Source organism: Lagopus muta, chromosome 11 (assembly GCF_023343835.1).
Source record: "Lagopus muta isolate bLagMut1 chromosome 11, bLagMut1 primary, whole genome shotgun sequence".
NCBI classification, from domain to species: Eukaryota; Metazoa; Chordata; class Aves; order Galliformes; family Phasianidae; genus Lagopus; species Lagopus muta.
Window position 1 is genome coordinate 2360388 of NC_064443.1, and position 16175 is coordinate 2376562.

Below are 16175 nucleotides of genomic sequence, written 5' to 3' on the forward strand. Positions count from 1 at the left end.
CTGGGTGAGTTGGAACAAACAGGGTGGCCAAAGGCTGGGTGCACGCTCTGCCTGGATGCGGGCTGGCTGGGTGCAGGCTGGGGCAGGCTGAGCTGTGCCCGGGCAGCTGGCAGCCACTGCACGGCTTGTGGCTGCTGTACCAAGGGGCTGCAGAGGAGCAGCCTTTGCCCGAGGTCACTCATTCTTCGTCTTGCATCAGTGGATGCCCCAAGGAGACCCAGAGCTGGAGCAGCGAGTGCGTGTGGTGCTGCTGTCCTATGTGCCCAGCGGTCCCTGGCACTGTTCTGTGTTGGAGGCAGCCTCTGGTGGTGCCACTGACCCTGAAAGTGTTCAGGAAACATGGGGATGTGGCACTGAGGGGGTGGCTGAGTGGGCAGCTAGGGATAAAGATTCCATGATTCTGTGATCCTGCATTCAGGCCGGGTCACCTTGCAGCCCCAGCACAGGTACACGGGGCTCTAGCTGGAGAACCAGTTCTTTTGTTCCCAGCCTGTTTGACTACTTCTTCAGCAGAAGCTGTGCCTCGCCTCTGATTATCGCTGTTGCCTCTTGGGCACAAGAATTGTAGGCAACACACAGTGTGGGTGAGCTGGGGTTTGGGCTATGGCATTTTCTTGTTTCAATTCCTCTGCTGCCATGTTTCTGATTCCAACAAGCGCTGATCTGACAGGTGTTCTGTGGAGCTGCCAAGACCTTGATGTTGTTCCTGGGCAGCAACGCAGGGTTTGCAGCTGAATGCCAAAATTGGGGCTGTTTTCCCCTGGAAGCCGTGAGCATGTGCCAAACTTCATCTGCTATCTCATTGCACAGGTCCTCCTGCGGTTGGTTTTCACTCTAGATATCTCACAGTTTCTGCACAATCAACCCTTACAAGGCCTCGAAGCACTGAGTGTAAACATGGTGCTACACTGCCGAGTTCAAGCATGTACCAGCAACTTGGGAAGGCACAACGCTTTCAAGCTCCATCACTTGTGTGTTGTTCTCATAACTGAAACCACTTAACTTTGGGATTTATGGGTTTTTTTTTTTCCTGTTCATAGCTTCCCATTTCTTACTTGCTTCATGAATGCAAGTACATCCAAGGCCCCTCCTGGCCCGGTTGTTAAGGCAAAGCCTGCAGGCAGCTCCACCCTGCTTACCGCTACCCCTGAGTAATCCGGATTTCAGCTCAGATTGCACAACTCTCACTGGGCTATTTCTTAATTTCCTTAACTTTTTAACTTTGTTAAAAATAAAACAAAACAAAACAAACAAAAAAACAGGAAGTTTTCAGTGGTTCATTTCGCCTCTGGAGCAGAAGTTGCTTGATTTGGTGCATTCACTTTGCAGTTAAATCCACTTCCCTAATTAGTGCAGTATGTTGAAATACACTGAAAGCACAGCGGCTGACGGGCAGCAGGAGCTCATTGCATTGCCTTTAAAAATCTTACTCGATGTCAGCTGTGGCATTTCCTTCATCTTGGCTCACCGGACTTCAGATGTGTGAGCAGGAGCCCCTGCAGGGCACTCCATGCTTTGCCACTTCCCACTGTCTGCAGCCTCTGTAGAGCCCCACAGCTGCAAGGAACCAGGGCAGCCCCACAAAGGGATCCTTCCCCAGGTGGGAGAGCTGCCTGCTGGAGCTGTACAGTGTTCATTCTGTATTAATGGCCAAGGGATTTGTTTATCTCCTGGCTGCCGGGGCTGTAGTGGCAGAAAAGCAAAGCGGCAGCTCCAGGACAGATGCGCAGCAGCAAAATGATAGCGGTGATGCTACTCTAGGATGAAAATTGGCAGAAAAACAAACCATCCCAATGTAAGCATGCTGCAGTCCCAGCAGTTAGTGTGCAGAGCAGGTAAAAGCCTCTCGGCCTCATTCCCTGTCTGCTTTAATCACACGCAGAGAGTGGATGGTGGTGGAAGGGCCATCCTGGAAACATTCCTTGGTGACACACACATAAGAGCACAGTTCTTGTGCAGGCTCCTGCACTCCAACACTACTGGGTGTTGGAACCACGTGGGAAAGAGACATTTCACTGCAGGTAATGCATTTCAGTGATTCCGTGACCTGAGGACATTGCCCCTTCCGTATCTTATCTACACTCCTATACCTTCCTACTCCTACACCTTCCTACTGTAACATGTATCTGCTAACAGCTACTCCTTTGCCAGTGCACACCTTGCCCTTCCGTTCCTCTACCTATCAGCCCAGCTCTCCCCCCTTCCCAGACTGCTTGGCCCCTCCTTCCCCTCATGATCAGGGTGACCTTCTAAGCTGCCATCAACTCCTTTAACCTTTAAACAAGTTCAGATAGGACACAGTCAGGAGCATGAACTAGCTGCAAACAAAAACGTCCTATCCTGCCTTTATCTCCTGGCTTCCCAAGCATTCTGCCCATCAGCCTCAAGGACACAACCCTCAATCATGGGAACAGCAGCGTTCAGAAGCATTTAAACAACAGAAATGCCATCAAGTGGAGAACAAAACAAGCCCTTTATTCCTCAGCCTGCTAAAAGCTCTTTCTGATGTTTTTAACTCCTTTTTCCTTTCCGAGGAGTTGCATTGCACACACAAACTGTGCACACACAAACTTCCAGAGGACTTGTAGTCATTTTTTGGTCACTGCCATGGGCCGGCAGGAGGAAACACCTGCCTACAGCTGGGTGGTGCCTGAAAGCTCTTGCTCCCTTAGCCCTACGAATGAGACTATTTTGTTTCCTATTAGGAAACAGAGCTCAGCCATGCGTGCTTTGCCTCAGCACAGCTGACTCACTGTAAAACACCCACGACACCACGAGCTGTGGCAGCATTCTTAAAGCTTGCTGGCATTCATTGATGGATTGCCCTGCCCTGCAGTTTGTTTAGGTAACAGAGCTGTGTCTCTGTACCAAGGAGAGAAGGAAGTTCTGCCGAACGTTTGTACCAAGGAAACAGGAGGTCGTGTAACTTGTGATATGTAACAGAACTCTGGGAAACCTCTGCATGTGTAACACGAGCACCACAATCTCCCTGAAGGGCGGTTTCCAGAGGCACTTTCACAACTCTTACGAGCTCCCCTCGTTGCTCAGCTCTGTCCTCTCTTTTCTTCCCCCCCTCAGTCTGAAGGCTTTCCCCCCCAGTCCCGCACTCAGCGCAGGGAGCCATGAAGCCTGACCACATGGAACACACACACACACACACAGCCGCAGCTCACACGCCGCCGAACCACGCCCCCACCACTTCCGGTCACCCGGGCGGGGCCACAAAATGGCGCCCGCACGCAGAGCGCATGTGCGCACGGCCGACTTCCGGTAGCGGAGGGGTGAGCGCACCAAGATGGCGGCGGCCCAGGGCGGAGGGGGGGCGGCGCGGCCGGAGCTCGGCCCGGAGGCGCCGGGCTCGGCGACCGTGGAGCCGGCGGCGGCGGACTCGGCGGTGCCGAGCCCTGCGGTGCAGCGGGCCGAGCTGAGGCCACTGATGGCCGCGTCCATGAGGCTGGGGGAGTCCTGGTGAGCCCGGCCGGCCCTTCCCCGCTGCCCCGTCCCCGGGCTGCCAGCGGGCTGCCAGCGCTGAGGGCCGCGCCGGGCCGTGTGTTGCAGGTACCTGCTGTCCAGCCGCTGGTTCGGTCTCTGGAAGCGCTACGTGGGGTACGACAGGTGGGACGTGTCCGGCGTGGGCGATCCCAACCTCTTTCCTGGGCCCATCGACAACGCGTGTCTGCTGAACGGTGAGTGCGGCCCTGTGTGGCCCGGCCCATCGGGGCTGAGGGGCTGCTCACAGGACCCGGGCAACGGTCGCTGCGGGGAGAAAGGGAGCGTGAGAGAGCCGGACCTTAAGCACGTGTCCCTTCCAGATGGGGAAAGTCAGAGCTTAAAGGAGCACCTCATCGCTCAGCTGGACTACGTGCTGGTGCCCAGCAGCGCCTGGCAGAAGCTGGTTTCGTGGTATGGCTGCATCGAGGGACAGCAGCCCATCGTGAGGAAAGTACGTATGGATGGGGCAGGGTTTCCTCAGTATACCTTTGTTATCTTATCTTTGGGGCTGAGGCTGATTGGATGGAGTTCAACAAGACCAAATGCCAGGTCCTGCACTTCTGTCACAGCAACCCTGGGCAATGCTATAGGCTGGGGACAGAGCAGCTGGAAAGCTGTGTGGAGAAAAAGGATCTAGGGGTGTTAGTTGACACCTGGCTACAGATGAGCCAGCAGTGTGCTGGGGTTTACAAGAAGGCCAAGAGCATCCTGGCACATGTCAGAAACAGTGCAACCAGCAGGAGCACAGAGGTGATCCTCATGCTGGTGAGGCTGCACTGCAAGTACTGTGTTCAGTTTTGGGTCCCTCTCCCCAAGAAAGACATCGAGGTATTGCAGCTTGTCCATGGAAGGGCAAGAGAGCTGTGAAGGGTCTGGAGCGCAGTCCTATAAGGAGTGGCTGAGGGAACTGGGTTTGTTTCATCTGGAGAAGAGGAGGCTCAGGGGAGGTCTTATTTCTCTGTCTGCAACTCCCTGAAACGAGGTTGTAGTGTAGTGGGGATCAGCCTTTTCTGCCAGGTAGCAGTGATAAGATGAGAGGGAATGGACTCAAGTTGCACCAGGGGAGATTAGGTTGGATGCTATGAAAAATTTCTTAAAGAATGGTCAGACACTGACACAGGCTGCCTGGGGAAATGACTGAGTCACCATTCCTGAGGGTGTTCAAGAAAAGGGTAGATGTGGCACTGTGGGACATGGCTTAGGGGGCATGGTGGTGATGGGTTGATGGTTGGACTCCATGACCTTGGAGATCTTTTCTAACCCTTATTCTATGGTGTTTGTTTCACTGGATGTGAGTTGAGATAATAATGTCAGGTTGCACTTAGCTAGTTATGTTAAAGAACATGATTTGCCAGTGTTGAAGTGCCTGAATCCTCACTGACTCTGTGGATGGGTTATGTGGGGTGAGAGCCATGAACCTTGTTCCAGTTACCTTTAAGTTTGTTTGGAGCAGTGTGGTGCTTTTGTGTTGTGTGCAGCTTGGGCTGTACTAAAGCATGCAATCTGTTAGGCTTATTGATCTAATGGGACAGAACAGGGGACTGGGGTAAATTACCTGCTAATGCAGATGGTTTGGGCACTTTCTATGCAGCTGAACTTGGTTCTTGTTTTCTCTCCCAAAATTCTAGCACTCTAAACTCCGAAAAGAAAAGGAGTGTGTGTGGTTTTCTTTTCTAAGCTTGTAAGATGTTTTCTTCTGTAAGTGTAGTTATGAATGCATTTTGAGTATGTAAGCTCTTCTGAAAGGTAGACCTCATATGTCACTCTTCTGAAACCTGTCAGTTGTTTACAGGTAGAAGGGGTTTTGCTTTTGTTTTAGTCTTGAGTTTTCAGATCAATTCAGTACCATAATTGCTGAGTGTTAGAGATTAGAGCAAATGCTGTTTTGCAGACAGTCTGAGTTATCGTGGCTCAATTAAAAATAACTTTTTTAAGTCTAGACTTGCTGCAAGAATTTCAGTCTCTGTTGATAACCTGCCAGTTACAGTGGATTTTGCTGTTTAAAAAACAGCACCTAGAAATATAGCAGAATAGTATGTCTGTGGGATTCTGTTAGAGAAAAATAGGAAGTGAAAGGTCGGGGGGTACAGCAGCACAGTGCTGCACGTGAGTGTAACCTGCTTGGTATCTAGTGACAGAATGTTCTACATGGCAATGGAAGTAACGTACTTAGATGTGTGATCCTTGGGTGCTCTTTGCTTCAATGGGGATCAATTCATGCATGTATCTGTAAAAATAACATTTGGAAAGTAATTATTCCTCAAGCATCCTCATAACTTCACAAGTTGAGATTTCTTCCGTCCCTGTGTGTCTGGTAACTGGAAGCAAATACAGGAGGGTAAGACTAGATTTATCTCTAGTTTATTTTATTTCGTATTTCCAAACTGTTTCTTGGGACAGTCACTGCAGAAGTCCTGTTACAGAGCATATGAGTGTGCAAAGTATGGAACAGCAGGGTTTGGGTGTTCATAGCAGTGTGGTTATGTGTTGTGCTGCCCATGGGATCACCCACATTTTCCTTTGGCCAGCTTAGTACAGAGAGAGAGCTTGCTGGCCAGAGCTCTTCAGAGAAGTGATGGAAGGAGATTTGTTTTTGATGACCTGAACTGTGTGCCCAAACCATGCTGCTGTTCTGTGAACAGGCACAGTGATGTGCTCAGGAGCTTCTCCTGGAAAGGTGTTCTTCCATTTCTGCTGTTGGCTAAAATTTCTGCTAAAAAAGAGACAGAATTTGGGAATGGTTTCTTTTGCATTAAGCAACAACAGAGGTTTCATCTCTTATTCTTGATTCTTCTTTTCTTTCCGAAACTGAGCAAAGTGTTTTTTCGTATGTGGGTTTTTTTCATTCAGCCACTTAATTAATTAATCCACATTAAAAATAATGCAGCTATAGATTGTGGATGTGGATTGCAGCAAGTCTGATGTCTTGGGGAAAAATCTTCTGTATCTGCAACTGCAGTGAAGTATGGTGTCAGTTTCCTAGACCTTTTAGCTGCAGAGCACTGTGTGAGTAACATGTTAGTTTTTCATGTTATTTTTTTAATAGGGTAAATTTTGCAGTATCCACGTTGAGAAGGATCTCAAGGTTTGTCAAGTTCAGTACTTGAGAAATCACTTTTTTCCTGTACAGTCTTAAATGAACTAAACGTGGCTTTTGTTTACATAGATCTGTGGCATCACTTTTGCAAGCTGTGTTGCAGGACTTGAGGATTGTGCTGTATTTCTCCTCAACAATAAGAGGAGGGAATGAGCATGGTATTTAAATGAAGAAAAGAGCAAGCTTGAAAGCAACACACTTGTAGGCAGCCATGTGTAGTTAAATGATACTGGTGGAGTCACCGTAGCACGAAGCTGGGAAGTTAAGTGTGAATTAATTATGAACAGAGTAGTTCAGTATTGTGCACCAATGAGCTGAAAACTGGTCTCAGGGTGAAGAGGAGTGCTTGGTGTCAGGTATGGGGAGGGCAGTTGTTGTCCCACAGTGCTGTGAAGCTGTAGTATCAGATGGTATGATATTCTCAGCTATTTTTTTTCCCTCTTCCTGCTGCAATGGTGTTGTCATATAACTGGCCTCTAAGGCGTGCTGCTTTTCCTGCTGTGATATGATTTAAAGTCTGTAGATGAAGAGGGATATCTAATCTTGCAGAATGCCTTATTATTACTGGTGTTATTTTTCACCTTCTTTCTGTGTGCAGGTGATGGAATTTGGTCTGTATGCAAAGCACTGTGAGGTTGAAGTTTATCCTCTTGAGCTGAAGCTGTGTGAGAGCAGCAGTGCTTCCAACGTGATCAGCTGCTGCTTCAGCAGAAGAGATAGTGTTGGTAAGTAGCTCTCTATGCATTAAGCTGTTCTGATGCTTCATCAAGAGGTACTTTGTACCTTCCAGAGCAAGAAAGATGATGTGACTAGAACAAGTCTAGCAGTAAGGTGGTCCAACTGGAGTACATGATCTTTGAGTAGAGCCTAAGGGAGCTGTGGTTGACCTGGAAAAGAAAGGACTTTAGGGGCACCTCTTAACAGCCTCACAGAACCTGTGAGGAGGTTATTGAGAACAGAGGAGGCGAGCTCCTTACTGCAGCACAAAGCAAGGTAACAACAGGTGGTGGTCATATATGGAACATGAGGGTTTGAACTGAATATAATGAAAAAGTTTTCCCTGTCAGAACAGCTGGGCGTTTGAACAGAGCCCAAATGGGGATTTTCCTTCCTTGCCAGCTTTGAACACCCAGCTGGCTGTGTCCCAAGCAGCCTGGGCTGAAAGCAGTGTTGACTCAGCTTTGAACGCTCAGATTAGGAACAGCCTGAAGTTTCTCCCAGTCATAGTGACTCTTTGTGCAGTGCAGGGAGATGTCATTAAAGGCTTTGCAGAACGTGTTGTTTACTAACCAGTGTCCTTGAGAAACCTCTGTGTTGTTTGTGTAAAGCACTTCAGTCTTTTGTTCTTGTTGTATAATTCCTTCCTTGAGTGTGAATGTTTTAGATGTCCTCTCAGTGGCTTCTTCCTATGCTTCTCTACTTCCTGAAACGTGCCCTCCATGTAATTCTTGTATTTTCACATCTGAAAATACATCTGAAATGCATCTGATGGATTTTAGCTGTAATTTGTCTATAAAGAGGCTTCTTTCAGCTTGCTGGTGATAACTGAAACACTTCCTTCTCAACCTGTGTTTTCAAATCATGGCTCTTCCACCAAAGTTGTCCTTTGGGCAGAAGCATCCTGCCAGGGTTCTGCCATTCAGGGTTCTGAATGCTGTTGAATGGAGGGCTTGGTGCACAAATGTGTGGCTGAAATAACTGCATTTCTTTCTTTCACACTAAGTACTAGAGAAGCTATAGGAGCAATTGTAACTCCCATGGTGCACTCCCTACTCAGAAGCCCTTGACAGATAGTGGTGCTAGAAGACTGGCTTCCCAGTTTATTTTCTTCAAAAGTTTTTGTGTTTTAGGAGTTTTGGTGTTGCTTTTTCTTCCTGAACAGCCACTCTTGTGAAAGAAATTCGGAAACTATTTCAAATCCCAGCTGAGAAGGATGTGAGGTTATGGAGCAGCCATTTTGATGGCTCCTACGAGCAGCTCAGCGATTTGGGTGTCACCCTAGAAGATGCAAACATCTATCATGGGGAGGTAAGGGATGTATCTATCTTCCAGTGCTTGTGGTGAATGCTGGCATTCTGATAATGCTCAGCAATTTGCAATGCAGGTTTCCTTGAGCAGTGCTTTTTCTCTAAAGTTTTTAGATGTTTGTGCACTGTTTTCCTTTCAGGTCAAGTACTTCAATCACAGTTATCAATATTTGCTCTACTGATGACTTTGTGAAATGTATAGTGGATTTTGTTAGTTACTTCTCTTTTTTTACCTGCACTCTCTTTCAGCTTGTCCTAATAGAAGTGAAAAATGAAGATGGCACGTGGCCTCAACATCCTTTCCTTACAAAGTAAGAGTAAAGTAATGGCTTCCATTATTTAGTTCAGCTCGTTTGCTGAGTTTAGTGAGTGTGCATTCCCTGGGGAGGCCCAGTTATTGGTGGCTGTTGTGAATTTGTTTGTTTTGTGTGTTTTGGAGAATGTCAGATCTTCAATATAAATATCCTTTATTTATTGCCCTACAACTGGTTTCTTGTTTTAGCAACAGTCTCTGTCCTAAAGCCCATTTCAGATAGGTTGTGTAAGGATTAAATAGCTTAGGTTTCTGCAGTGCTTAGGAGACAGAAGTGCTATTTCTGTTGAGCTAGATTACTTAGGAAACTGCCTCTGTAGACTGCCCAGGAAAAGTCTGTAGTATTCTACTGCTGTAGGAAAAAATAAAAAGATTGCAGCATGTGAATGCCAGCAGTGAATATTCCACATTCTAGTAGTTTCTCATTAAAAGCAGTTGCAGACAGCCTGACAAACGTGAGCCTTCCATCCCCTGCAAAAAAACACCCAAGGGCTAACAAAAAGAAATCAAAACACCCAACCAATTAGAACCCTGGAAATATTGCTATGAATCTTTTCTCTAATCTGTGAGTAAGATGAGGAAATGAGGGTGTGATGAAATACTGTGTGTGTGTAGCAGAGTGTGAGTTACGTGCAGTGGTGAGAAATGACTTGTTCATTGTTATACTGCAGAAGGCAAAATCCAGTGAAGTTGAGGCCATCAGATTTGATACTGACAAAGGAAATCTTTTCTGTACAGTGCAGTTGAAATGGCAGCAGGTTTCGTAAGTTGCTCCGTTTTTAATCAAGATCCTACTGGAGCTGTTTGAAGAAGAGGGAAAAATGAGATTGTTAGTGACAGCTAGTACAGAATCAGTACAGACTTCAGGGATGTCATGCTGGGGAAATGGGTCAAGAGGAGGTCTGTAGGATCACAGTGAACTCGGTGTACATTTTCTCTCTCCACTCACTGTTGTTGCTCTATGAATGCATTTGTAATTGCTCTGTGCTTTCCCTTCACGTCAGTCGTGATCTCTGAAATTTATTTTGTTTCCTTCCCATTTTATGGCTTATCTTCATATAAATGCTTTTTTTGGTCACTTGTGGTTTATTTGGTATTTGAATATTCTCCAACTGCTTTTCATACTTTAATCTTTAATTTTTTCAGTACTTCTTTTCATTAAGAGTGGTTTATGAATCCTAAGTGAAACGTAGCCAGCATCTCAGCTGAAGAGAAACAACAACACTCTGCTGTTCACTGGTGGTGCTGTACATTCAGTGAGCCTCTTTCTTCCTGACACACTCTTCATTAAAAAGGAGTTGAGGAGTTGTTGCTTAGTTCACTCATTTGGAGCACACACTGTTTGTTCTTCAGCTGCCCTGCCTTGCCTTAGGCAGCTGTTGGACCTCATGCACCATTCAGTGATAAAGCCAGAAATTGCTGTGTGATTTAAGGCCATTGATGTATTTTGTATGCACGTCACACTATGATTAAATGCCCTTCTGAGTTTGAAACTCTTCTTCCCCTGTTGCCTGGTGTGCTGGTGACCTCAGGGACCCCTTCAGCAATGGTGCCAAAGATTTCAAGGGCAGGCCTTCATTTCTTGACTTTCAAGCACGTGTGCTTGCAGCAGGTGCTCTGCTTTGGGTGGCTTTGGCTATGTCAGTTCTGCTGGAGAGACTGGCATACGTGAGCTTTCTAAGTGGCATTTCATGATGGCCATAGCTTTACTTGTTCTTCCTTTTTTTGTTGAAGCATCTATAGTGTTTTTGCTTTTCTGGATCCCTGCTTTATAAAGGACTAACTTCCCCACGTGCTCTCAAGGTATCATCAGCTGAATTGGAATACTTTTCTTGCTTATGCCTTCCAACCACTTGAAAATCTTTCTTTTCTTTTTTTTTTCATTTTTTTCTTTTTTCCAAGCAGTTCATCTGGGCAGGTTTTTGGTTTTTTGGGTTTTTTTTTTGCTTATCACAGTTTTTGTACTAAATTAATCTTCGGAGAGCAGCAGCATAATGACGGATTTCTCTTCCCTTGCCATCTGTGTGGGTTTTCAAAAGGTTGCGTGGTAGAACTTGAGATGCCTGACTATGATTGGCAGAATGGGGGCAATGTGCAGCAGTGCTGTGAGATGTGAAGTTTGGGGTTTCTGACTGTGAGCCCTCAGTGTGTGCTGGGCTCTGTGGGGCTGTGATTCCAGTCCTGGCAACCTATGCAACCTATGTGAGTCCCTATAGCAGCATTGAGGTTGGTGTCATAATGAAAAATAACCTCAGTGGTTCACCAGGGAACTCCTGAGCGTGGATCAGAAGATTTCCTTTTCCTAGCTGACGTGCTGGTAAATGGCATGTGAAATGATAGCATCCTTTTAGGCTGTCACGAAATGTGGTAAGTGGGTTAATGAGGTTTCAGAAGGAATCTGATGGATTGCTGAACAGTTGGCAGGTGATTTTGTTACTGGAGGACTTAAAAGTGTTCTGTCGATGAGAAAGTTAAAAGCTGATTTGAGCACTTAAAGTTCTGTGTTGTACGAGAAGTGGAAGTGAAATAAGGAAGTCCACAGGCAGCAGATTGAGAAAAACTCGAGCCAGTGCCTACAAGAAGCTGAATCCAAATGCTCAGTGCTGCAGAATGAAGCAGGAGTTTCTGACTGCAGTGATTACTGATGTTTCAAATTGTTTGTGCTCTGCTGGATTTAATCGAACCATGTTGGCTGTCATCAGTCACCTCTGTTTCCATGTGCTTTGGCACAGCTTCCAGAAGGATCTGTCTGCTCCATGATCTTACCAGGCACTGAGATGAGCCAAGCTGGCCTGTAGTTCCCTGGATCTTCTGTTTTTTTTCCCCCTTTTTGAAGGTGGGGGTTATGTTTCTCCTTTTCTGTTTTGTGAGAACGTCACTGGACTGTCACAGCTGCTCAGATATGATGGCTAATGGCTTAGCAGCTTCATCTGCCACTTCCCTCAGGTTCTTCAGATGCATCTCATAAAGTCCTGTGGGCTTCAGTACGTCCAGGTTCCTTATGTGGTCTTAAACCTGGTCTTCTGCAGTAGGTTGTTCTTTGTTCTCTCCCAGCTCCTGCCTTTGGTTTGTGCATACTGAGCAGTGGTTGGAGCACTTCTCAGTGAGGACTGAGTCCAAACATTTGTTGAGTGTTTCAGCTTTCTCCATAACCCAGGTAACCAGGTCCATCATATTCTCAAGGAATGTTCTCTCTGCCAGCCTTAATTGCTGCCACCCAGGTTCCCTTTGTCATCTTCAGTGTGTACTGCCTTCCCAAACAGCTTGGTTCTGTGCATCCCTTCCAGTACCCCTCTCTGCAGCGTGCTGAGGGTTGCTGTGTGCATGGCCTTGGTGCCACAATAGTGGTGTGCCTCGCCCCCAGGCAATGGAGTTGTATCATCCAGCTCAGTGACAAACTGATTACCATTGTGTTTTGGGTGCTCAGTAAAGAAGAACTGATGTTGTTGCTTTTAACATGAGGTGAGCCTTTTGTGATGATTGAGGCTGTAATTTTTGTTTGTTTCAAGCTGGTTTACAAGTGGAGTTAAATCATGATGTCTTGCTACTTGTGCCATCTGTAATGCATTCTTATTTCGGTCTGACCGAGGAATTTTGCCTTAAGCAAGAATTGCAACTCCTGCTTTTGTGCTTCTGTCTGATGTTTCTGTTCAGATGTGTTTTTGGAACCGTGATCACGCAGATGATAGCAGTGAAATCTGTGAGGGGCTCACTGTAAAATGGCAATTCCTTGGGGTTTTGTGGCAGGTGGTGTTGGGGTGGCCAAAGTAGTAGCACTGCTTCTACTTTTTTTTTTCTCCTTTCTTCCAGGTCAAGCACTGCAACTAGCAGAAACTTTTCTACCTCTTCAAAACCCTCAGCAAGTTCTTACTCCTCAGCATCTGCCACGTCTGTCATTACTAACGGTGATAGCAGTAATTCCTATGGACTGAGCAGCTCCAGCCTAGGCAGGGGGTAAGAGCTGCAATCATCTTTTGTGTCTTTGTCCTTCGTGTGAATACTGCTGCTCTTCCTTGACTGTATAGAAAAGGACTGTGATGCTGCTTTGAGCAACTTAAATCAAACCTTGCTTTTGAGGCAATTAGGTTCTGCTGTTCCCTGCTCACTCAGAAGAGTAGCACATGTTCTGGTACTGCTAACTGCTAAAGCTTGGCCTGATTTTCAGAGGACTGGGGGTGTGAGGGAAAGGATTATATTCTTCTCTCCATCTGCCTGTGTGATAGCAGCCTTTCCAGGTGGAAACTGTAATTTCTTTACTAGCTCTAACAGCTCATCACACGAGCTCTTGCACTGGGTTGCTACACTAGCATGGAGTGCTGTGTACTTGTAGACAGAGGAAATTAAAGTGTTCTGAGGCATACATTAATAATAGACCCTGTAGTGATTAATGTTTCCAAAGTTAGTGTGTGTATCTCATGATCCTGGTATCTAGTGCTAGCCACTGTGAGGCAGCAGCAATATGAAGGCTGGTGCCTTTCATTAATCAATTCTTTCACACGTTTGATGCAAGTCTTCAAAATGACCAAGACTGGGTAGGCTCACTGCAGAGTGCTTTGTGTCGCCTTTCTTTCAGAGGTTCTGGATTTGCCTGCAACTCTTACAGCAGCAGGGACTCAGCTTCCCTGTCCCAGCCCGGCCTTTGTGGACTCAGTAACCTTGGGAATACTTGCTTCATGAATTCTGCATTACAGGTAACGTTTGAAAAGAGCGTTCTTCAGATTAAGCACAAGAGCGATCTCATCTCACAGAGATTATGAGTCAGAATCTGTGGAAAGAAAAGTGCTTATGCAGGAATGGTCAGACGTGGAAAACATTCTAAGCTGTGTGTGCAGCACTGGTGAGATGAGCACACAGAACTGTGGTCTCTTGCAGACTTGGCATCGTCAGGCTTCAGCATTACGCTGAGAAGCTTTTCTTAGGTTGATGAAGTATCAGTGGCAGTTACAGAACAAATTAACCAAAAATTCCTGAAGGAAAACCAAGTTGCTGCAGGCCAGAGAGCCTTATGTGTCTTACTCTTGATAAACTGGTAGAAACTGCTCCAAAGAGAAGGGTTGCACTTGTGGACACATCTGCTGCATGAGAGTAGCCAGCGTGGCATCCACAAAGAGAAATGAGTCTCTTGATTGCTGTAGCCTTTGGTGTTTTAATTTGTTTTGCAGCCATGTTCCAGTTACAGTCGTTGAAGTATCGTGCCTTCCTGAGAGATTTTTTTAATTGTTAAATAGTCTGCTTCACCAGATTTGTTAAAACATCTAGCGTGTGTTCTGATGTGGAAGTTGGATTTGCTACTTCACTGTCACACAGATTTGTTGTACAGTGCAGTAAGTTCATTTCCTTAATGTTTTTTTTTAGTGTCTGAGCAATACTCCTCCTCTGACTGAGTATTTCCTGGAAGATAAATACGAAGCTGAAATAAATCACAGCAACCCCTTGGGGATGAGAGGAGAAATTGCAGAAGCCTATGCAGAACTCATTAAGCAGATTTGGTCTGGGAGACAATCTCATGTGGCCCCACGTATGTTTAAAGTAAGTACTCTGTGTGCTTGTAGTGTTGCACTTTGGCAGAAGAAGCTAATGTGCCTTCCACAAATTCTGGTGTCTTGAAAGCACTAGCAACAGAACTGCTTCAGTGTTACTTCAGTTTTTAAGGAGCTATTTTTTGGAGTGGGGGAAGGAAGGACAAGTGAGAAAGTAAGGTCGTGACCTGGAGTTGGCTGTTGCTTTTTACCACTGTGCCTTACTTAGTAAATGGCCTTCTAACCTGAGAGCTGTTTTTATATGCATCACCATGGCTGTTGGTACAAAACTAGGCAAGGTCATGAGCACTGCCAGCTGTTAATTTTCAGCAGCATGCAAGTTGTAAATGCAGAAGTGGAATGAGCAAGAAGCATTTCCTTGTCTGCTGTGTTATCTGTTGGTTTGGTGTTGGCAGTGCTTCAGCACAGAGCTGCTTCCAGCTGAAACCCTGCAATGTAGCAGTAGTGTGCAACCACCCTAGGAAAATTTAAACTATGTTTTTTGTTCTAAATATAATGCAAAGGTGCTCCAGGACAATGTAATAAAAGCATCAAAGGAACATTAAAAGTGCTTCTGTAAGTGCAATCCCAGTAATGCAAAGAACAACCTTCCAAATACATGAAATAAGCAATGAGCTGAAACTGTGAATTCACATCCTTTTGCTGGTTGAGTTTTGTGTGGTGTAGTCTCTAAGCTGAGTTATGCTTTTGAGACCTGAAGCAAAAGTGCTGCCTACAACAGAAATTGTCCTCTGTAGGGTCACAGGTGGCTCTGAAGCAGCAAGATGTTTTTAATGTCTGCCTCTTGAAGTTGGTGGCACACAGAATCACCCGGGTTGGAAGGGACCCCAAGGATCATGTAGTTCCAACCCCCCTGCCTGGCAGGGCCACCAAACATACACATTTAGATCAGGTTGCCCAGGACCCCGTCCAACCTGGCCTTGATGGCCACACCATCCTTCTTTATTAAAGTTACTCTGTAAACTGTTTGGAGGAAGTAGACAGTAGTGGGCATCTTTAAAAGTGTCTTACCGTTGGCTGTTCTTATTTAAGACTGGAGTAAGTGTTGCTTTTTATTTCCCAGTGCAGCATTACTTGTGCTGCTTCTAATATTGCTGCTGTGTTTCAGTATTTCAGCCCTTGGTTTGGATTTCCTTGCAGTTGTCACTGTGATTAAAATGTGCTGAGCATAACTCTAGAATCGTGTTTGGTGCCACGTGTTGGCGAGAAGATGAGCTGTGATCCTTTGGACAGAGCACTCCTTCAGCTGCTCGTTGGATGGAGTACCACAGAAAATCTGTTGGTTGTGCAAGCAGGAAGTTAAATGGCAGTGCTGTGATATGGCACTTGTGGTTTGGAGTAGCACAGGTTGTGTTTGGCTGCAGTGTTTCTGGCTCTTGCTACTCAGCTTGTTATATCTTCTAGGTTCATACCTAGCTGCAGACTACTGGTGACTCCTGGTTTCAAGCTTAGCTTTGAGCCAGTCAATGTTAGTTCTCCTGCAGGTGCTTTCTGTCTTCACCTTCAAGATGCTGTCATGCAGTAATTCTGCATTGTGGCTGTAGGCTTCTGAAATAAAGTAAAAAAAAAAAATGCAGCATGCACAGAAGTTTTCCATGCTCGCTGTTTGCAGGTTTGTGAATTAATATTCCTACTTCAGATCTCCATGTTGTAGCACTAAATACATTCATCTCCCATAGTAGTTCAGGGATGAAGTGAAAAATGGT

General features: G+C 46.1%; 1 protein-coding gene across 1 annotated transcript in view; it reads left to right on the top strand.

The window, feature by feature from the left end:
• The first annotated feature begins 3295 nt into the window (after positions 1-3295).
• USP4 (ubiquitin specific peptidase 4) overlaps positions 3296-16175 on the top strand; it is a 29655-nt gene continuing 16775 nt past the window's right edge. Inside the window, exons 1-9 of the mRNA XM_048958030.1 lie at positions 3296-3468; positions 3559-3686; positions 3813-3943; positions 7188-7314; positions 8472-8617; positions 8866-8927; positions 12740-12883; positions 13503-13620; positions 14285-14458. Coding sequence (XP_048813987.1) covers positions 3296-3468; positions 3559-3686; positions 3813-3943; positions 7188-7314; positions 8472-8617; positions 8866-8927; positions 12740-12883; positions 13503-13620; positions 14285-14458 — 1203 coding nt within the window. The remainder of the gene's footprint in view (positions 3469-3558; positions 3687-3812; positions 3944-7187; positions 7315-8471; positions 8618-8865; positions 8928-12739; positions 12884-13502; positions 13621-14284; positions 14459-16175) is intronic.